At 40.1% G+C, this 23,438-nt stretch overlaps 1 protein-coding gene across 2 annotated transcripts in view; it reads left to right on the top strand.

The window, feature by feature from the left end:
• The window catches only part of opcml (opioid binding protein/cell adhesion molecule-like), a 179,606-nt gene that overhangs the window by 124,340 nt on the left and 31,828 nt on the right, over window positions 1–23,438 (top strand). For both annotated transcript variants that reach the window (XM_056240190.1, XM_056240189.1), the window contains one exon: window positions 7,279–7,404. In XM_056240190.1, coding sequence (XP_056096165.1) covers window positions 7,279–7,404 — 126 coding nt within the window. The remainder of the gene's footprint in view (window positions 1–7,278; window positions 7,405–23,438) is intronic.

Below are 23,438 nucleotides of genomic sequence, written 5' to 3'. Positions count from 1 at the left end.
ATCTCGGATAGCTTTGTTTATGAATCACGACTTCCTGAATGTCACATGATTATGGCTCTTCTTCATGTGATCCATATATGGACTTTACTGTGCAACAGCGCCCCAGACTTCAGTATGAATGGATAACACAGTAAATCAGAGTATACAGCGCTCAAAATGATTACATCGACGCATTTGGGTATAAATTCAATAAATATTATTCCTGTCTATAGAAGTCTGATGTAAACCTATGAGAATCTATCAATATTTCTCCAAATCTGCACATGTTTGAGCTAAAAGCCCTGAGGGACGTTGTTTTGTGAATCGCTGTCATGACGATCGCACGGGAGTTTTTTTCTGAATGAGACCGGCTGACGCTCATAATTCATATTAAAGGTAACGACTCATTTTTTTATTTCATAACTCCTGACACAAATTAAGACATAACTGTCACTATAAGTTTCACAGAATACAATAGTGGTCAAATACTGAAACTTGAGTCTTATATCGTTTTAATGATGTATAGTTTGTCAAGTTAATCACATTAAATATGATAGTAACTTTGAACTATTTAAAAAAAAAAACGCTTCAGAGCGCCCACGCACTGGTGACGGTTAACAGGTTAAGCAATTTTGAGCGTGGCATGGTTGTTGGTGCCAGACAGGCCGGTCTGAGTATTTCACAATCTGCTCAGTTACTGGGATTTTCACACACAACCATTTCTAGGGTTTACAAAGAACGATGTGAAAAGGGAAAAACATCCAGTATGCGGCAGTCCTGTGGGCGAAAATGGCTTGTTGATGCTAGAGGTCAGAGGAGAATGGGCCGACTGATTCAAGCTGATAGAAGAGCAACTTTGACTGAAATAACCACTCGTTACAACCGAGGTATGCAGCAAAGCATTTGTGAAGCCACAACATGCACTACCTTGAGGCGGATGGGCTACAACAGCAGAAGACCCCACCGGGTACCTCTCATATCCACTACAAATAGGAAAAAGAGGCTACAATTTGCAAGAGCTCACCAAAATTGGACAGTTGAAGACTGGAAAAATGTTGCCTGGTCTGATGAGTCTCGATTTCTGTTGAGACATTCAGATGGTAGAGTCAGAATTTGGTGTAAACAGAATGAGAACATGGATCCATCATGCCTTGTTACCACTTAGTCTAGATGGGATGTACCCAAAAAGTGAAAGTGAGGAGCATTTGTGGGTACAAGTCGGGAACCGGCCTACTTTACATATTTCAAGGGTGCTGAATCCAAAAAAACTGGTACCCAAGCGAAATTGTGAGTTTTTGACCTTCTAATTTGCATATCAAAATGGCCGCCAAATTGCCTATCTTGCTCAGTCGTTGGACCATTTTCCACTAGTTTTTTTGTAAGTAGGCAATCAAGATGAGGAAATTAAGTTTCTAGATCGATAGTCAAGGGTCAGAGCAAAGATATAATGGAGGATCACTGTCTTTTCTATGTACAGTATATATGCAAAATACCAACTTTTAAGGTGAAATTAGGTATTATTTGTGTCATTTTTTAAGGCCGACATAAATATTCAATCAATATCACTCTTAAATGTTCCCAGTGTATATATGATATGTGATGTATTCCATATTACATAATAACTAAGAAAAACACCATTGCAAGTTGTCTGAGATTTCATTTTTTTTATGCAAACAAAGCATTCCCTAGACTGTACATTTCCTGAAGAAAATGTGAAGTGGTGCTTGCAGTGGCAAAATTGCATACGAGCCAACAAACATGTCTGTACGATGTTCTGGTGCTGAGATATGGCTTATTCATGTTGTTCAGGTGGTTGCTAGGCAGTTGCTAGGGTGTTCTGGGTGGTTGCTATGGTGTTTCTAGGCGGTTTCTAGGGTATTCTGGGTGGTTGCTAGGGCGTTACTAGGCAGTTGCTAGGGTGTTCTAGGTGGTTGCTATGGTGTTGATAGGCAGTTGCTAGGGTATTCTGGGTGGTTGCTAGGGTATTCTGGGTGGTTGCTAGCATGTTGCTAGGGTGTTCTGGGTGGTTGATATGGTGTTCCCAGGGTGTTCTGGGTGGTTGCTAAGGTGTTGCTAGGCGGTTGCTAAGGTATTCTGGGTGGTTGCTAGGGTGTTATGGGTGGTTGCTAGGGTGTTATGGGTGGTTGCTATGGTGTTACCAGGTGGTTGGTAGTTGTCACAGATGGTTACTATGGAGTTTTTATAGAGTTCTTAGCATGTTCTAGGCATGATTTAGCACTTACCTAATCACTAATAGCATGTAGCTATTCACAGCTAGCATGTGTAGCATGTTGGAAGTCCTCTTTGCTAGCATGAGTCAAAAGAGCCAACCCTCATTTCTCTATGATGTTCTGATGCAGAGATATACACTCACCTAAAGGATTATTAGGAACACCTGTTCAATTGACCTCTCGCCGGCCCCTCCCCCAAAACGGCCATTGTCCAATCACACATCATAGCAACCGTTACTATGTGAGCAGGTCCGTCAAACATTGACTCCATCCTCTGATGGCTACTTCCAGCAGGATAATGCACCATGTCACAAAGCTCGAACCATTTCAAATGGGTTTCTTGAACATGACAATGAGTTCACTGTACTAAAATGGCCCCCACCACATCTCAACCCAATAGAGCATCTTTGGGATGTGGTGGAACGGGAGCTTCGTGTCCTGGATGTGCATCCCACAAGTCTCCATCAACTGCAAGATGCTATCCTATCAATATGGGCCAACATTTCTAAAGAATGCTTTAAGCACCTTGTTGAATCAATGCCACGTAGAATTAAGGCAGTTCTGAAGGCGAAAGGGGGTCAAACACAGTATTAGTATGGTGTTCCTAATAATCCTTTAGGTGAGTGTAGGTCTTTCAAAATGGTTGCTAGGGTACTCTGTTTGGTTGCTAGGGAGTGGATAATCATGAAATGCCAAAGGCTGCATTTCAGTGTGAATTATATAAACCAACCCCTATCTCTATATGATGTTCTGATGCAGAGATATAGGTCTTGCAAAATGGTTGCTAGGGTACTCTGTTTGGTTGCTAGGGAGTGGCTTGGAAGCTGCCAATGATGAATCTCCAAAGGCTGCTTGTCAGTGTGAATGATATAAACCAACCCCCAACTCTATACGATGTTCTGATGCAGAGATATAGGTCTTGCAAAATGGTTGCTAGGGTACTCTGTTTGGTTGCTAGGGAGTGGCTAATCATGAAACACCAAAGGCTGCTTGTCAGTATGAATGATATAACCCAACCCCTATCTCTATATGATGTTCTGATGCAGAGATATAGGTCTTGCAAAATGGTTGCTATGGTACTCTGTTTGGTTGCAAGGGAGTGGCTTAACAGCTGCCAATCATGAAACTCCAAAGGCTGCTTGTCAGTGTGAATGATATAAACCAACCCCCATCTCTATACGATGTTCTGATGCAGAGATATAGGTTTTGCAAAATGGTTGCTAGGGTACTCTGTCTGGTTGCTAGAGAGTGGCCAATCATGAGTTGCCTCCATTATATCTTTGCTCTGACCCTTGACTATCGATCTAGAAACTTAATTTCCTCATCTTGATTGCCTACTTACAAAAAAACTAGGGGAAAATGGTCCAACGACTGAGCAAGATAGGCAATTTGGCGGCCATTTTGATATGCAAATTAGAAGGTAAAAAACTCAAAATTTCGCTTGGGTACCATTTTTTTGGGACTCAGCACCCTTGAAATATGTAAAGTAGGCCGGTTCCCGACTTGTACCCATAAATGCTCCTCACTTCTTATAGAAGGCCATTTTTCTGAAATCCGTCTAGTCTAACTGTGCAGGCTGGTGGTGGTGGTGTAATGGTGTGGGGGATGTTTTCTTGGCACACCGTAGGCCCCTTAGTGCCAATTGGGCATCGTTTAAATGCCACGGCCTACCTGAGGATTGTTTCTGACCATGTCCATCCCTTTATGGCCACCATGTACCCATCCTCTGATGGCTACTTCCAGCAGGATAATGCACCATGTCACAAAGCTGGAATCATGTCAAATTGGTTTCTTGAACATGACAATGAGTTCACTGTACTAAAATGGCCCCCACAGTCACCAGATCTCAACCCAATAGAGCATCTTTGGGATGTGGTGGAACGGGAGCTTCGTGCCCTGGATGTGCATCCCACAAATCTCCATCAACTGCAAGATGCTATCCTCAGTGATGGGAATAACGGCGTTATAAATAAACGGCGTTACTAACGGCGTTATCTTTTTCAGTAACGAGTAATCAAACGAATTACTGTTTCCCCCGTTACAATGCAGTTACCGTTACTGACAAAATAATGTGGCGTTACTATAATTGAACTCACTGAAGCGGTTTTCATCCGAGTAGGCTCTCTCTCCGCCATAGGACCTGCAAAGTTTTTTCTCTGGTGTGTGTGTGTGTGTGTTTATGAGGCGCGGGAGTGGACAAAAGCGAAGCGAACGCCGCGAGTGTGCTCAACACTGCAACAATGCTCGAGAGAGACCGAGTGTGTCCGAGAGCGCGCTCAACAGTTGCGCAAGAGAGACAGAGGGTGTCCGAGCATTATATAGTTTGTTTATAAATAAATGACAAATTTCAGCATTAGAATAATCTCTATAGCCTATTGGTATCATCTGCAACGTTTTAATTAATTTACATGGTTATACAAATAAAATCTAAAAAATAACCTGCAGGGAACGTTCTGGGAAGGTTATGAAAATAAAACCTAAAAATAATAGGGAACGTTCTGGCAACGTTCTCTTTAGGTTATAAAATAAAACCCGAAAATAACCTGCAGGGAACATTCCCAAAAAACATGTTTGTTTGACCGGCTGTAAACACGTGCGGCAAACATGCCTAGAATTTGGCTTAAATAACCTCTGATGATGACGTTCTCCGTAGGTTATAAAAATAAACCCCAAAAATATTATGTTTTATTATTATAATAATTTTTTGGGTAAATTAAATTGTGCAGTATTATATTGAGAGAGCACTTCTTGTTAAACAGTTTACTTTTGTGAGGAAGAAAATACTTAGGCTACAGTATGTCTACTAGTATGTCTACTAGTAACACAATAGTTACTTTCTCTGGTAATTAGTTACTTTTATAAGGATATAACTCAGTTACTAACTCAGTTACTATTTGTGAGAAGTAACTAGTAACTATAACTAATTACTTTTTTTAAGTAACAACACTGGCTATCCTATCAATATGGGCCAACATTTCTAAAGAATGCTTTCAGCACCTTGTTGAATCAATGCCACATAGAATTAAGGCAGTTCTGAAGGCGAAAGGGGGTCAAACACAGTATTAGTATGGTGTTCCTAATAATCCTTTAGGTAAGTGTGTGTGTATATATATATATATATTTTTTTTTTTGTACAATACATTTTTTTATTTTACAGTTTTAACACTGTTGAATAGAAAATATAGAATATACTGTATTCTATATTGTATTCTATATTGTATATATTGTTGTATAGAATATGTATAGAAAATGCAGACTAATTCAGACACGCACATACACACATACGCTTTTGAATGATGATTAATTTTTGCCAGTTTTGATCCTTTGACCTTGTGCCACACACACAAACACACAAACTCACCAAAGCTGTAGTAACTCATAAAACTTGGTCTTTTGAAGTATTTTCAATTTTATTACAGGCAGGAAATGATTGTTCTGCAGTAAAAATTAATTAGTCCCATCAGGACTTTCCTCCTGCTGTTATGATTTGATAGATAAGACACAATTTTGTCATACACTGGTGGCTTACGTGGATAACTGGATTTATTTAAAACAAAATTAATTTATGTTTTCCATTACACATTTGTCTGAATCATTGCCATTAATATGCTAAATATTTAATGTCATGTGAGCAAATCAGCAGAAAAATTGCAGAAACTTACTGGAAGTCTCTGACCTCAGTATCTGTATTAGCAGATGTGTTGTGGTCCAGGCCTCTTTTGCTGGTCAATTATTCAGTCATATTGGAGTGTGTGTATGTGCATGGTTGGTGTACCTGCGTGTGTGTGTTTATGCGTGCGTGCGCGTGTGTGTGCGCACGTGCCATCCCTTAAGAAAATTCTGGTGGATGCTTCACTAAAACTTCAGTAAACAGAATTTACCATAAAATATTTACTTTTCCAGCAAACATAGATAGCAGGCGCTCCCGTGTGAGGCAGGCCTGATAGGACGCCAACTAAATAATATCTCTCTGAAATACTGGCTGGCTGGCTGGTTTATTCAGACTAAAACATGGAACACAGTCAAGGAAACTGACAGACTGTCTGGGTACCACTTCCAGTTTCAGTCAAGTTATAAACAACATTACCTTAACAGAGCATGACCTGCTCATCTCATCACGTCAATCAAGCGACAGCATGTAATACTGAGGCACTAATGCGTTGTTCTAATGAAGATTTATCTAAGTTTAAAGAACCATTTGATTGACAATATGAAGTAAGAAATGAACAATCAATTCAAATACTGTATGGTTCTAAAATGGGAAGGATTTCAAAACTCAAGGTGGGGTAACACTTTACATCAAAAGAATGTTAGAGGATAACCACCGAATTGAAATGTTGTCCGAATCTTTGGAAAGAACAGGCATTGGATTCCAGTATCTTAAAATCATATATCATACACCAGTCTCTATGGATGGCAGAAAAAAATTATATATATAATACTTTTATACTTTAATACTTTTTTGATCAAATAAATGCAGCCTATAGGTGAGCATAAAGCTGAGAACACACTACATGACTGCCAGGCCGATTATGAATGTAATTTGATTGTTACGATTGATCATGATCAAACCGACCGGGTCTTTTCCAGTTGACCTCAGTCAGTGTATACAGTCGGTGTTTAACTTTTTCCCTGCCAGCTTATTTTGCATTATTGTTCGTTTTTCTGTTGCTTTGTACACTGCTTGTATTTTGTTTGTTTCTCTTTATAAAATCATACAACCCAATAAAATATGAATAACAGCATGCCCTGGAATATTGTTGCAAGACTTTTGCATAAGAATTTTCTAGGGAACACAGAAAACGTGGATGTAACTTGCATCTGCTGCTTGCAAGTTGCATAAGTGAACACAGTTTAGCCTTACACATCTATTTAATCCTCCCGATAGGACGGAATAGTGAAAAATACACTCCTGATCAAAGTGACTTCAACAATAAATCGAAAACATCCTCTGGGTAACTGATGATGTCATGATTTTTTTGCTCATTGATAACTAATCACTTAAGAGCCACGCAGAAGTTTTATCAAATGTGTGATTACAATGTTGCGATATGTTTTTCTTTTGCAGTTCCTGCCAGGATTGTAAACATATCCACAGATGTTTCAGTGAACGAGGGCAGTAATGTAAGCCTTGTGTGTCTGGCCATCGGAAGACCTGAACCCACCATTTTGTGGAAATTCCGTTCTTCAAAAGGTAATGTTTGACTTTAAATTAACTCGTAAAGACTAATCCTGCTTATTTTATTTGCAGAAGTCTTTCTTCATGTTGCAGTGCTGTTTATAGAAAATATAGCATTGGTAATCATCTTGGCAATTATATTTCTTAAAGGGATAGCTGACCTCTACATGGACTTTAATTTCAACTCAAATTATTATTCAAAATTTCTCCTTTTGTGATCCACACGGAATAAAGAAAGAAAGACATACAGGTTTGTAATGACATGAAGGTAAAAAAAAGATTCTATATTTAAGATGGTCGTGGACTGAATTCATAGGGCTGAATTATATCTTGTTTCTTGATTACCTAATTTTGGTATGCAAAAGTTTTTATTTTAATATCTCATTTTCTATTCATCAGTAGGTTGCAGCTCCACACATCAACCTTTATACTTTCCTTTCAATTAGATATTTAGAAACATGTAAAATTTTAGTTGAAGAAAGTAAAACTAGGGCAATGTTTTGAAGGGGTTTTGGATCTGGCATCAAATAATGTCAAGCAGTCTCAGCACAGCTGAGTAAATCCCTCACGTTTACTATGTATTCATGTCTTCCTCCACTACCCGACTTCCAGGACACTGGCTGCATTTTAATTCGTCTGTTATAATGGAAACCATAGCTGTACACGTGTCAGGCAAGAAAAGAAAAGATTCAGCCGGCAAAATCACTTTGCAGAGACAGCAATATAAAAGTCTGCGCACGGGGTGTCATTTAATGTCAGCCAGCTTGCAGGAATAAGACGTTATCTGTGTTGACATTTATGTGTAAGGCCTAATGAAAGGAATAAGATGTGAGGGATGTTTCTTTCTCTTTTCTGTCAACTTTTACAGCTGAAGTGAAAAACTTAATATTCATTTTTCTGGATTGTTCAGCGGCTCTGTTGACATAGCTAAATGTTGATCTTCTTCAATCACAGAATCCCAAAGATAAACTGAGATTTGAGAATCTAAATAAATAGAATCTTTTCATTCCACGAATTGCACAATGGCTCATTTGAGATTGAGACAGTTTTCTGCAGCCACTGATCTAGAGTCAGCTTTTTCCATCCAACTTATAGTTAAGGTTAGGATTTGGGTACAAACTGGTCCTAGACCAGCAGTTATACACTCTTAAAAATAAAGGCACTTTATTGCTATTGATGGTTCTATGGAGAACCTTTGGAACCTTTCGACTGCACACAAAGTTTAAAGTGGAAAAGGATTCTTAAGAATAATCAAATGTTTTTCACAATAAGAAAAAAATGGTTCTTTTAAGAACTTTGGGGAACCAAAAATGGTTCTTCATGGTATCACTGTAAAAACCCCTTTATTATGTATGTATTTTAACTTTAGCTGGAAGTAACATTATTCAAGAACCGCTATAACGCCAAAACAATCTGTTACCTTAAATTATATGTTTATCTCTGTAAAGCTGCTTTGAAACAATCCATTGTTAAAAGCGCTATATAAATGAAGATGACTTGACTTGACTATCCAAATGCACCAATCAGAAGTAGCAGGAAGGAGACTGAGAGATGATTTCCCATCTACAGTAAAAGGAAAATGTAATCATCGGGGATTTGAATCCAGACCACCATAAACATTTTATATCACTGATGATTTTTTAACTCATTGTGCAATTTAAATGTTCTGCCTTTTCAATGTAAAACATCTAATGCATATCAAGGTACAGTGAAAATCAATATATGTCATTAAGATTGCAGAGCAGACAATAGTTTGTATTATGTGCATATACCACTCATATTGTGATGGGTCGGCCCAGAGATGTATTCTCAGTGCATCAGTGGAAAGACTAGAACAATCCTAACAGACACATTAGCACTAGAATTATCTCGAGGGTCAGTGCAAAGCAAAACACAATAAATCAGGACTGCGCGCGTTGTATGTGCGTAGCCTGCATATGATAGTATTTTGACCAGCTGAGAACTAAAATGTGTAATGGAGTCAAAACAGGATCAGGAATCCCTTCGTCATACACACAAACGAAGATCTGCTGCGAGGAGACAGTTCTAAAGCCTGAACTGAACTGTGATGGGCAACATCGTGACAATGACGATAAAAAAACGATAATGCTTGAGCATTATGTCCTTTATATATGTCCTTTTTAGGGTCTCATCTTCCTGTTTTTGGTTTGTTTTCATGCTTTGGTCCATGTTGCATTCATATATTATTCGAACCGCACCAGAAGCGGACCGTTTGGAAGCGGACCGAGACCCATCTTTTCAGCGGTCTCGGTCCGCTTGTTTGGTGCGCACCAGGGTTCGGATGACAGCGTTCACACTTATTCAAATAAACCCAGTGGTGGAATTTAACGAAGTACAAATACTTCGTTACTTTACTTAAAGGAGCTGTATGTAAGAAATGTATTTCAATTAATCATACAATGGCCCTGATGTGTCTCTAGACATTAAGAAATCATGTTCATTTCAAATACTTATATCACTGACAACAGGAGTACGGCCACGATATTGTCATTTAAAAAGTGAAGTTGCAGCCCTCAACTGATGTTGATGTTGTCATCTTGTGTTTTGGCCTGAAGCCCCACCCTCCACCTATCTACCAATCACGAAGTCAGTAGTGTTTCGGCATCTGGGTTGCCAGCTCTGCTCTAGTTACCACAGCTGCAGCTCGTCACGTTCCTGCTGGATCCTGCAGCCTATCTGGCAACCTCGAGTCAGGGGGGAGGGGGAGGGGATACACAGCTCTACAGTAATTTGAAAGTGATTGCAGTATCAATTTTGGCCACAATCTTACATACAGCTCCTTTAAGTAAATTTTTCACGTATCTGTACTTTACTTAAGTAGAATCAATAGTGCATACTTTTTACTTTTACTTTGTTACATTTTGCAGCAATTATTATACTTTCTACTCCACTACATTTCTACAACGTTCTGTTACATTTTCCTTAAATTTTCTGATCAGTTTTTCCCCTGCCAAAACGTCATCCTGACCGTCCGTTCATCGCACGTTTCTGTCTCACCAGTGAAGTTTGGTTGCCATAGTAGATATATCAACCCGGTCACACTAAAGGCATGCGTCTCTATAGCATGCAGTGTGTTTATCGTGCAATTTATACGCGAAAATTAGTTTTTACATGCATAGGAAACGCATTGGTAGGTTTGTAAGTGATGTGGGGTGCGTGTGTATTATACGTTTGGTTAGGATTAGTATGGCAAGCCAAGAGGTTCAGAATTACGCCATAAATAAATCGTGTTTACAGCCAAACGCCGTCATATACGGCGTTTTAACATAATATGTGTATTTATATATATACTGTATATATATACCGTATATAGTAAGCTTGATGTGTATATTGCCTAATGGCAAGCTTGTTCAGAAATGGTGACAAAAACTTAAAATATAACTGCTTTTCCATCATATTGAACATCATTATATGAGTATTAGGTTGAATGAGTTAGGATGAACTGTTTTATTAATCATTAGAATATAGACATTAAGAGAATAAATTGTTATGCAAGTACTTTTACTTTTAAGTACATTTAAAATCAGGTACTTTTTACTTAAGTAGGGTTGTCATTGTGGTACTTCTACATTTACTAAAGTAAATATGTCTCTGGTTATTTGTACTTTTACTTAAGTACTGAGATTCAGTACTTCCTCCACCACTGAATAAACCGCACTAACAGAGCAATCGCAGCAGGGTTCGTTTTAATCGAAGCAAACATGCCAAGTGTAAACACACACTTAGATAATTACAATTACTTTGGAGAACCAAAAATGGTTATTCTATGCCTGGCATCGCTGAGAAAACCCTATTTTGGAACCTTTATTTTTAAGAGTGAAAAGCCTTTTGTACATTGGGATCGTTCCATGGATCTTAAAGGTTCTACATGGAACCATGTCAATTTTGACAGAATGAATCATGAATAATTTGATTGATTAATAAATAAAATTGACATTTAGAAGGTCTTTCTCATTTACAGCAGAATAAACAAGAGCTTGGCTACAGCATGAGCACGTGCGCTGTTTTCTGACCAGCTTTGAAAGGCAGAAAAGAATTAATCAGTTTTAATGTCAAATTTGATAAATGTTTTAATTGCATTAAATACACATAATGGTGTAACACTTATTTAACTAATCTCATGAATTAGCATTTAAATAGGAAATGTTGCCATAACACATATTGCATATTTCATCATTTTTTGTGGGCCATTTAATTCTTAGTTTGAACTGATTCCATAACCTGTTATGTTGGCAAGAGAAATTCAACCACTGAAAATTGCTATTGACAAACATTGGCATGAAAAGATGTCAGTACATGAAAGGCAGTTGCATTCTTCAGAGTATGTAATACTTTTTTGGAAACAAATGCATTTAGAAAAGTGCTTATCAAATTGTTTGAAGAATGTCTTTTGAGTGCACTGCACTGACATTGAAGATAACTGATTTTTTTCCTCAACGTGCAGTGGAAAGTTCAAGGCCTTTAATTTGGCATTGTCAAGATTTGATTGGCATGCTGGTAGCACCGCGGTCTGATATTGTGGTGTTCTTGTTGAATGGCAATCATACTGTTATTGCAGTGCATACCATTTGCAGAGGTAGAGCTGTCACGGGCAACAAAGAAAGCATTGTATGAAAAAGTTGGGATGTGAAAATGTCGCTGTTATTTTTCTACTGTGCTTGTGCGATGAGCATACGGATATATCATCACTTAGATGAGTAAACTTGTCTCGTAATACTTTGTAGCAGGGTGTCTAAATGCATGCATGCCATGCATTTGTACAAGAGCAATATTTTTACGGCTTTAATGATAATTGAATTAGACGGATCTGCAGTTACACGATGCAGCAATGAAAATTGTGTTTTCAAGTGGCCAGCTGTTGTAGTTGTTTTCCGGTTCTTCATTTGCAGCATATGGCAGACAGGATTTGTCCCCTACAGATGACATTGCACCATTTGGCACTTTAGAAAATGGATTTGCACTCATCATGCGCAGTTTGCGAGCACCCACAGGCTGCCGGTGTCAGTGGGAATATCCCACTCTAATGGGTTTAATTCTGAGGGCTCCTGTTTAACTTGGCGGGTTCTCACACACTCACACAGAACTCTAGAAAACCAGTGAGCTCTTTGAAGGAAATGTACAATTTTAGACAGTTGCACATGTGTGACTAATATAAGTACTGAATAATTTGTGTTCTATTGAGGTTTAGAATTTACACAACATTGTACAACAGCATTTACAGGCATAAACAAGGTCCGGAGCTGCACGGAATAAGCATATATATATTTTTTACCTTAAGGCTAAAGTTTGAAATGCTGACAACATGAACTTGCTTTCATGCCCACTTGAACATTATAGTTGATCAGTCTGGAATGTCGTTTCTGCCTCAGAGTAAGAAAGTAAAAAAGTTAATGACTTTAAATCTCACAAATCTGAATTTATATATCACAGTTGTGACTTTATATCTAAAAAATGTGACTTTGTCTCATAGTTGCAACTTAATATCTTACAATTATGATTTTATATCTAACAAATGCAACTTTATTTCTTACAATTGCGATTTTATATAACAATTGTGACCTTATGTCACAAAAGCGACTTGATATCTCACAAGTGTGACTAGATCTCACATTTTCAACTTTATATCTCACAACTTGTGACTTTATATCTTATAAATCTTACTTTATATATTACAGTTGTGACTTTATATCTCGCAAATGTGATTACGTCTCAATTGCAACATAATATATCACAAATCTTACCTTATATAATCACATTACGACTTAACATCATCACAACTGCAACTTTATATCTCACATTGTGACTTTTTATGTTAAACAAAGATTTTCTCTTAGATGTTCTATCTCTGTTTGCATTGGTAAGATTGAAACCATAAAAGCCATTGCTCATGAACAATGGCTTTTGTGGTTTCAACCTTATTTCAATGAGTAATCATCTTACCCTTACATATTGGGTTGAAATTTTTTATTGCAGTTCTTGGATCACATATATATTGAACCAAATACTATTAAAGTATTCTTCATGCTGATTTTCAGAGATTTTCTACCAGCATTGTTGGATTGCCCTTTAAACATGTTACGTTGTTTTCTCAGGAAGGGGGGGGGGGGATCTCATTATTTTATAGCCGCAAAAGAAGGTGCTTCATTTTGCTTTTCCTTGCGTGTGTTGCATCCAAATATTCAGCAAGAAACTAGCCATGCGTCAGTGGCGATGTCAAATAAGGCTTGTTGTCTGCAGATGAGGTTGTCTGAGGTAATGCAGGCTTAGCTCTGCTTCCCAGCGGCCACGCGTAATGGCTCGGAGAAAAATGAGAAGCCAGTGCCTGAAGAGGAAATGGGGGTCAAGGGGAGAAATTAGCTTACACGCAGTGCCAATGTTTCTCAAAGGCACGTCAAACCAGCGACCGTTTTTCAGCTGAGAAGCGGACAGGTGTGCGAGACCTCCACTCCATGCTTTCTGTGCTCGGCCACCTAAATCACCAACCCAACAAACTCGGCTCATTCCACCTGAACTTTGATCATTAATAATTCAGAGGTGGTGAAACGGCCGCTGCCTGTGTCTGGAGTGTATTTTGCGTGGAGGCGATGGAATCTCATTTTGCCTGACATGATTGGTCTCGGTGGGTTTCTCCGTGTGGCAGCCCCCCTGTGAAGCAGTTGGATGGAGCGTCAGCCTGGAAACTCGGCAATGCGAGTGCTTCATAACAGCTTAATAATGTGTCATTGTGCTCCTATGAGTCCGACTCTGACTAATTTTTAAACATAGCTAATTCATCATTGCGTGTCCCTTTGTAAAGCCTGTTAAAATCCCTTCACGGGCTTTTGATTCTGACACTGCAACAAACAGAAGAGTTTCTGTGGCAAGATATGAGGCTCGTCAATCTGTTTTTCTCTTCTGTGACTGCCTACTGCAAGCTGAGAGAGATTTGGAGATTAGCGACTTTTAATGTGAGAAACATTACAGTTTTACCTAAAATGAGTATTGTTGACAGAATTATCATGTACTGCTTGGTAACTCCCATTATTGCTTGCAGAATGAAAATGAACCTAAAACAACATCTATTCAAAATCAGATCAGTCGTAGTGTTTGTAATTTCAAATCATGCAATGTCATATAGAGCACAATGAAAAGAGATGTTTTAATTTACCAGGAAATTCTTTTTGAGCTCTGCTGACAGTTTTTATATGGAAAGTGAACCCAGGGTATCTGAAAATTAGTGTGTGACAAATATAATTGCAGCAAATTATGCTTTCTTAGTCGTTAGACATCTTTTTACTGTAATTGTATTTCAAGAGATGCCCTGTTGTACATTTAAACACACATTATATATTTTATTTATACATACAGGTGAAACTCGAAAAATTAGAATATCGTGCAAAGTTAATTTATTTCAGTAATTCAACTTAAAAGGTGAAACTAATATATTATATAGACTCATTACATGCAAAGTGAGATATTTCAAGCCTTTTTTTGTTATCATTTTGATGATTTTGGCTTACAGCTATGAAAACCTTTTCACAATATTCTAATTTTGAATTTGGGGTTTTCATAAGCTGTAAGCCATAATAATCAAAATGATAACAAATAAAGGCTTGAAATATCTCACTTTACATGTAAGGAGTCTACATAATATATTAGTTTCACCTTTTAAGTTGAATTACTGAAATAAATTAACTTTGCACGATATTCAAATTTTTCGAGTTTCACCTGTATGTATATAGTACCATTTCAAGTTCAAGAAAAAAAAAAATTCTGTTTATCTTTTGCAAGACATTTTGTCTATAACTTCTGGAGCATCAAGCTAAGTATGCTTGCTCATCTTAAAATGTCATTGGTGCAAAGTTACACTCCGCAGAAATGTACATTAAACCTCAGATATCTTCTACCTAGCAGGATTGTGTTAAATATAGACAGATAAATTGCTTGTCACAGGAAATTTGTCACATTGCACCTGGAAAAAACTTTCCTAAAGAAAACTACATGCCAAAATAGTAACATCTGTGTTTATTGTTTGAGTTGCTTATTAATATAAGACATTAATTGTTGAATGCAGTGAAGGATTTAGCATTTTCCACCAGATTTTTTTTAAGTTTAAATGTCAAATTTAATGTAAACATTGCTACTATTTTGTTTCTAATAGTACTGACTTAATGTCAACTGCATTTTTATCAATTGCTTAGTCAGGTTTTTAACTCAATTCTGGTCCATATTGCAGCTTATTCTAGCCAAGCGCCTTCTATTCAGACTGCAAGAGGCCATTTGACCTACATGTACAGTAACCAACCATAGTTAAGTTATTTTCCTGAAGGTTTAGGGATGGATAATTCTGAAACTCAGAGGACAAACACCCCAAATGCTCCATGTAAATGTCATGTTTACATATGAAGCAGTCATGTACTATATACTGTTCATGCTATTTTCTCCCAGCTCCCTCTGCCCTTTGAGTCACCCCGTGCTTGTTTTAATTAGACTTTGAGGAAGCAAAGCTGCTTATTGATTGGTCATTGTTTTCGGGAAAGGTCATACATCTAAATTAGAGTGGATGTGAGAGCTGATGTCAGATCTCAGATTAAGTTTTGATGCTAACAGGGGGAGTAGTCAGGGATGAGTCAGAGAAGTGTAGGTTGATCAATGTGGCGGCACCAAAGTCCATCATTAAAGGTAGAGGAGGCTGAAATAAATGACTGCATGATTTGAGGTGTTGGAGGCCTCTCAGGGTGAGCTGCGAGATTGGGAGGTTGCAGTCATTTTGTCCTCTGATGTCATTTCACGCTGCTCAGTGAACACATTGCAGGCCACTTTTAAGCTACCATATGAGCCATATTGCAGTTTGTACATACATGTCTGTCTGTCTGTCTGTCTGTCTGTCTGTCTGTCTGTCTGTCTGTCTGTCTGTCTGTCTGTCTGTCTGTCTGTCTGTCTATCTATCTATCTATCTATCTATCTATAGTGCAAATAATAACACAACACAATCAATGCTCTCTGTGATCGCTTTAATCTGCATGAATATACACAATTCAATATATACAGTCTATATAACACTTCAGTAGGAGTCTATGGCAGATACCATTGATTTTAATGGAGTTAAGATCAATTATCATTGGACAAGAGGCTCTAATCTTTGGATCTCACCTAGACACCTTTCTTCACTGAGTATGAAGTGTTTAATATCTAACATAGAAAACATGTCTCTGCCAACATTTTTTCAAAACTCCAAAAACATATGCTTACAACTTTTATTCCTTTTCACTCAAATTATGATTACAGAGGCAGATTATCAATTAATAAAGAGATTTCCATGCAGTTATTTGCACAATATTATGTTTTGGCATCAAAACACTTCTATTGTGTATGATTTTAAACTAAAACATTTTGATGCATCACATTTCCATATAGGGCTTTTCATACTTGAAATGTATTTCCAGACTGTGCTGGAAATACAATGAGCTCGCTGCTCAACCTTCAAATACTTGTTCAGCATTTGCTGTAGCAGTGCAGTACACTTTCAGAAACCCTCCACCTTCCCCAGCTCCACCTGTATAGATCTGCTATGGGTAATTCATGTGTGCTATATTGTACAGCAGCAGAAGTATGTTTTACTTGCTCACAGCAGTGTATCATGTATGTATTGGCAGTAGTAAGTCCCGTACCTGCTCTGCAGCAGCAGCAACAATAACCAGCAGCAGCAGCAGCAGCAGCAGCAGCAGATGTATTCTGCCAAGACCAAATACATCAACATTGTCATATCCATTACCATGCCAAACAATCCAAAAGTTGTCATGACAGAAATAATAACATTGGCTCGACCAATGGCTTGAGTTTGGGACTGGACTACCTGTTTGCCTGACCAATGCCAGAAAGGGATGTTTTTTTAAGTTTGTTACAAAACATTAAATCGTTTTTTTAGTTTTTATTTATTTAATTATCTTTGTCATTTATTTTTGCCATTCTTTTTTGTTTAGTGCTAGTGGTACATAAATTATACACTTCATCTTTTAGGAATTTAACTGATTAGTGATCATTTACAAAGTAGCTTTTAGGAGCAACATTGTAAACACAAAATAAAAAAGGATCTTCATACATATTTTGCAATAGACAATAATGATATGTAAAAGAACACCAGCAGCACTCTTTAAAAGCACCAGGTGCAACTACTACTACTATTACACCATCTCCCCCACACTTTCCACCCAACTCTCTCTTTCATTTCGTTATCTGTGAAATGGCTAAACTCAACACCATATTGGCTAAGCAGAAGAACAGCTTTGCTTCAAGAGAATTTGATAACTATCAGATGCAGGTGAAGGTGTTTTCTCAGGTTTGCGTCATAATTATTGTAGTTTCTTTTTGCACCATTGCTCCAGGCGCAAAGTGACCTCCGGTGAGCGGCCCCAGGATAATTGTGTAGTTATTTTGTGGTAATTAGGGCATTGTAAAATAAAGCGTTATCATTTTTCCTCATAACCTTTCTTTCTGCTCTGCTGAGAAGGTGTGATAGTATCACCATACATCAAATTAAACTGTCCCCATTCTGTCTGTGTCTAGAAAGCCCAGCCAGGAAAGTGGAAGTAGTTTCCAGGCTCAAAAAAATATTTTCATGCCTTTTTTTCCTCTTTGAAACCGGATGTGGGTCAAATGCGAGTATGAAACCAAGCAGATGTAGTCTTTAAAGTAGAGGCACTAGAAGGAGCAGAAGAGGCTTGTTTACCTTCATTGCTGCCTGTGTGTGTGTGTGTGTGTGTGTGTGTGTGTGTGTGTGTGTGTGTGTGTGTGTGTGTGTGTGTGTGTGTGTGTGTGTGTGTGTGTGCGCGTGTGTGTGTGTGTGTGTGTGTGTGTGTGTGTGTGTGTGTGTGCATGCGTGTGGGTGGTTGTGTGCATGTTCATGTATGCATTTACTCTCTCTTATATATATATATATATATATATATATATATATATGAGTGGGTTATATGTGGGCCAGGCAGTGGTAGAGCTCTAATCTCAAGTACTGTGTTTTCACAGTTGTCATATTGTTTCTGTATCGCATTATCTGTCCTTTTTCAGTCAGCATTATTAGCATTATTCTCTTACAGGCTCATTAAGTAAACACTCCCTTTACAGCTACAACTCCGAATTCAATGAGATTTCATTTAAGCGCTTTAACGGCACGTTTCTGCCTACCAGGTACGACTGCTGTAGCAAATTGGTTTAAAGAGAAATCATTTGGATTACTTTTATATCTCCATAATTCTCACTGTGTTCTTACAGGGCTTTGTATTCGCCAAAGAGATTTAGCATAATACGGCCTCATTTTACATGCCACAACACTGAGAGGATCAACACTGCAAATACAGAAAACAACCGAATGTAAGTTTCACTGGTCAGTTGGTAACTAAGAGAGATAAAATATAAATGCTTCCAAACGTAAGCAAACATAGAACATAAATGTCTTCAAACCTTAATCGTTGGATCTTAATAACTATAAGGTTTAAATCAAAAGCCCAATTACACAAGTGTTTTTTTTTCTCTAGCAGTGGTTTTGTATAGTTTCGAGCAGCCATTTTAAATAAGGATAATTTTGTGAATTGCATCCTCCAAAATAAAATAGCAGTATCATCAGTTTTGCTTCAGCTCTTGGGTAAACAAATGAACTGCATAACAAACACTGGCATACCTTCAGAAAAGAGAAAGCCATATAATTAAGGTAGATTGTAACCAAAAGTTGTTTTTTCTTTTTAGATTCAGGATGAATGGCGTGCTCAATTCCTTTTAAGTTTAATTTGGGTGCTCTTCGGTCCAAGGTAGAACATCTTTAGAGACAGTGTAGAGAAAAGAAATCTCTGATGACCGAGGCACTCCTTAGTTAAAATGTCTTTATTGGAAAAATGACATGTCCTGTTTTTTCTTTTCTCATAAAAAGTTTAGTTAGTTATGCCCTCCACCCCTCCCGAGGTATGGGCCGCCAAAAATAGACTTCCAGAGATTTCTGTCCTGGGCCATTCTTTCTAGTTGACTCCAGTTGTAGCCCATCCTTGTGACGTCTGCGTCGAGTTCACGTCGCCATGTGCTTTTTGGGCGGCCTCGCTTCCGCTTGCCTTGAGGGTTCCACCTGAGAGCCTGCCTGGTGATGTTTGTTGGCGGTTTGCGAAGGGTGTGCCCTATCCAACCCCATCTTCTCTTCCTGATTTCTACCTCTATTGGAAGTTGGCATGTCCTTTCCCATAGATTGGTGTTACTGATAGTGTCGGGCCAACGGATGTGGAGAATCCTTCTGAGACAGGTGTTAATGAAGGTTTGGATTTTACTGTTGGTGGCTTTGGTTGTTCTCCAGGTTTCAGCGCCGTACAGCAGTACTGATTTCACGTTGGAGTTGAACAGTCTGATCTTGGTAGTCAAGGTCAGCTCTCTGGAAGCCCAGATGTTCTTGAGCTGGATGAAGGCGCCTCTTGTTTTTCCTATCCTTGCCTTGACATCTGCTTCTGTTCCACCATGTTGGTCAATGATGCTGCCCAGGTAGGTGAATGACTGCACCTCCTTCAGAGGACTTCCGCTCAGTGTGATTGGGTTGGTGTTACTGTAGTTCGTTTTAAAAATCTTGGTCTTCTCTTTGTGAATAATGAGTCCAACTTGAGCTGATGTGTCTGCCAACACACTGGTCTTCTCTTGCATCTGTTGCTGGCTGTGGGAGAGAAGTGCGAGGTCGTCGGTGAAGTCTTGGTCATCAAGTTGTTTCATGTAGGTCATGCATAAAAACTTTGGTCAGGTGAATTCATATTTTGAATTCATATATAAAACCTCAGTTTACAATATGCCAAAATAAAATAAAACTCAGTGTGACAACATGCCCTCTGTCCTAGAGGCTATTGTTCAGTGGACTGTATATATTTTTCTTGGGCAATAATGGTGTAAATATTCAGTAGCTTTTTTCTTTTAGCCAAGACTTTAAGGTGTATGCCTATAGAAATGGATTATTTAAAAATAAACCTAAAAGTATGTCAGCTTGCCCTGGTCTCCTATATGTAGACCCATACACATGACATCACCATTATATTTGCATATTGCAAATGGTATTGTCACAGTCTTCGTCTGCACCTGTCTGTCTTAGTCATCTTCACTACACTTCCCAGAATCCTCCTCGTCTCCACACCTGTATTCACTCCCTCACTTACCAGCCTGTCCCTCGTTATCATCATCAGTGTCACCTGTTTTCACCTTGTTATGTCTGATTCATGCTTGTATTTAGGTTGCTTCTGTTCAGTCTGTCCTTGTCGGTCGTTGAACATGTTACGTGTTTATGTTACGTGTTAATGTGAGAGTTACCTTTTGCCTGTCAACCTGCCTGTACCTGTTTGTTGTTTTGGGAGATCCTAGTAAATGTTGGAATTGGAGATTTCTGTCTCAGCCTCTTCTTCATCCTGCACCATAACCCGTGACAGAACGACCGACCAAACAAAAGATGGACTCGGCGGGCCATACCCTAACAGACTACCTCATCAGGATCCTGTTTGAGAGAGGTCTCCGCATCACCATCACCCCAGTGATGGCTCCAGCCATCTTCGCCACGTCGTCCATCCTCACCCAGGATCCAGCAAAGCCCGCTGATCCTGCGCCAGAGCCCGCTGATCCTGCGCCAGAGCCCGCTGATCCTGCGCCAGAGCCCGCTGATCCTGCGCCAGAGCCCGCTGATCCTGCGCCAGAGCCCGCTGATCCTGCGCCAGAGCCCGCTGATCCTGCGCCAGAGCCCGCTGATCCTGCGCCAGAGCCCGCTGATCCTGCGCCAGAGCCCGCTGATCCTGCGCCAGAGCCCGCTGATCCTGCGCCAGAGCCCGCTGATCCTGCGCCAGAGCCCGCTGATCCTGCGCCAGAGCCCGCTGATCCTGCGCCAGAGCCCGCTGATCCTGCGCCAGAGCCCGCTGATCCTGCGCCAGAGCCCGCTGATCCTGCGCCAGAGATGATTCACGTCCAGCCTGCCCAGCCAGAGACGATTCACGTCCAGCCTGCCCAGCCAGAGACGGTTCACGTCCAGCCTGCCCAGCCTGAGATGATTCATGTCATGCCTGCCCAGCCTGAGACAGATCCGTCCTGCATCAAGCCTTCGCCGCTGGTCCCGTCCAGCCCAGAGCTTCCTTCGCCGCTGGTCCCGTCCAGCCCTGAGCTTCCTTCGCCGCTGGTCCCGTCCAGCCCTGAGCTTCCTTCGCCGCTGGTCCCGTCCAGCCCTGAGCTTCCTGCCCGCTGGTCCCGTCCAGCCCTGAGCTTCCTTCGCCGCTGGTTCCGTCCAGCCCAGAGACCCCTTCGCCGCTGGTTCCGTCCAGCCCAGAGACCCCTTCGCCGCTGGTTCCGTCCAGCCCAGAGACCCCTTCGCCGCTGGTTCCGTCCAGCCCAGAGACCCCTTCGCCGCTGGTTCCGTCCAGCCCAGAGACCCCTTCACCGCTGGTTCCGTCCAGCCCAGAGACCCCTTCACCGCTGGTTCCGTCCAGCCCAGAGACTAGTAATGACTCTGTCACTCTCCCCATTAAATTTTTTGGGGGGGGCCATAGGGCTCCGCCATGGCCGCCCGAGGGGCCTCCATCGCCATGGCCACCCGAAGGGTCCGCACCGCCATGGCCGCCCGAAGGATCCGCACCGCCATGGCCGCCCGAAGGGTCTCCACCGCCCTGGCCACGCCCATGTCCTGCTCCGCCCTGGCCACGTCCTGCTCCGCCCTGGCCGCCTTCACGTCCTGCTCCGCCCTGGCCGCCAGCACTTCCTGATCCGCCCTGGAGGCTTCCCGTTCCAGTTTGGCCACGCCCTGGCCAGCCTTCAGGGCGCCCGCCCCCCACCCCACACCCCATTGATGTTCTACGGCGCGAGGTCGCGCCTTGTTGAAGGGGGGCGTTCTGTCACAGTCTTCGTCTGCACCTGTCTGTCTTAGTCATCTTCACTACACTTCCCAGAATCCTCCTCGTCTCCACACCTGTATTCACTCCCTCACTTACCAGCCTGTCCCTCGTTATCATCATCAGTGTCACCTGTTTTCACCTTGTTATGTCTGATTCATGCTTGTATTTAGGTTGCTTCTGTTCAGTCTGTCCTTGTCGGTCGTTGAACATGTTACGTGTTTGTTACGTGTTAATGTGAGAGTTACCTTTTGCCTGTCAACCTGCCTGTACCTGTTTGTTGTTTTGGGAGATCTTAGTAAATGTTGGAATTGGAGATTTCTGTCTCAGCCTCTTCTTCATCCTGCACCATAACCCGTGACAGGTATTATATTTGCAGTTATTTGCATTCAGTAGTATTATTGATTGTAGTATATATATATATTAGTGCTGTCAAAATTGTCGCATTAATATATTTTTTTGTCTTTAACCCTCTGGGGTCTGAGGTGTTTTCGGGGTCCTTGAGATGTTTTGGCATGCTCTGACATTTGTGCTTTTTTCAGTTGCTTATAAACATATTAATGGCACAGGTGAAATTACACTCTATATAGCACACACAGGGCTACCATAATATGTGAGCAACATGTATGTACATGTTTGTATTTTTGAGAGAATATTGTTTATGCGTGGTTATTGAAAAAAATAAAAAATAAAGTTTCTAATATAAGGCCACAAATAACAAACTAAATATCTGTCCACAAGACTTTTGACTAGTGGATGTTGTCGCCTAGAGTATTTGCTTCAAATTGATCTGAAAATCATTCTGCCTAATCATTCACATAAAACAATAGATTGTTTTAAATTGTGAAAAACATTTTTTTGTTTGCAAAGGCAATATGCGGATGGGCGGATCGGCCCAACCCCCTCATGAATAATTAGGCAGTTGTCACCTGAGCAGACTGCATACTAATGAGCCTTTCATTCAGGGGTGTCACACAAGAAAGAATGCAAGGACAATATATATATAAATAAATAAATATTTATATACAGACACACACACACACACACACACACATATCTATATATATATATATATATATATGTGTGTGTGTATATAAATATTTATTTATTTATATATATATTGTCCTTGCATTCTTTCTTGTGTGACACCCCTGAATGAAAGGCTCATTAGTA

This window comes from Rhinichthys klamathensis, unplaced genomic scaffold (genome assembly GCF_029890125.1).
Source record: "Rhinichthys klamathensis goyatoka isolate OS25496 unplaced genomic scaffold, OSU_Roscu_1.1 h1tg000585l_1, whole genome shotgun sequence".
Taxonomy (NCBI): Eukaryota; Metazoa; Chordata; class Actinopteri; order Cypriniformes; family Leuciscidae; genus Rhinichthys; species Rhinichthys klamathensis.
This window is presented reverse-complemented; position numbering and strand designations above follow the sequence as displayed.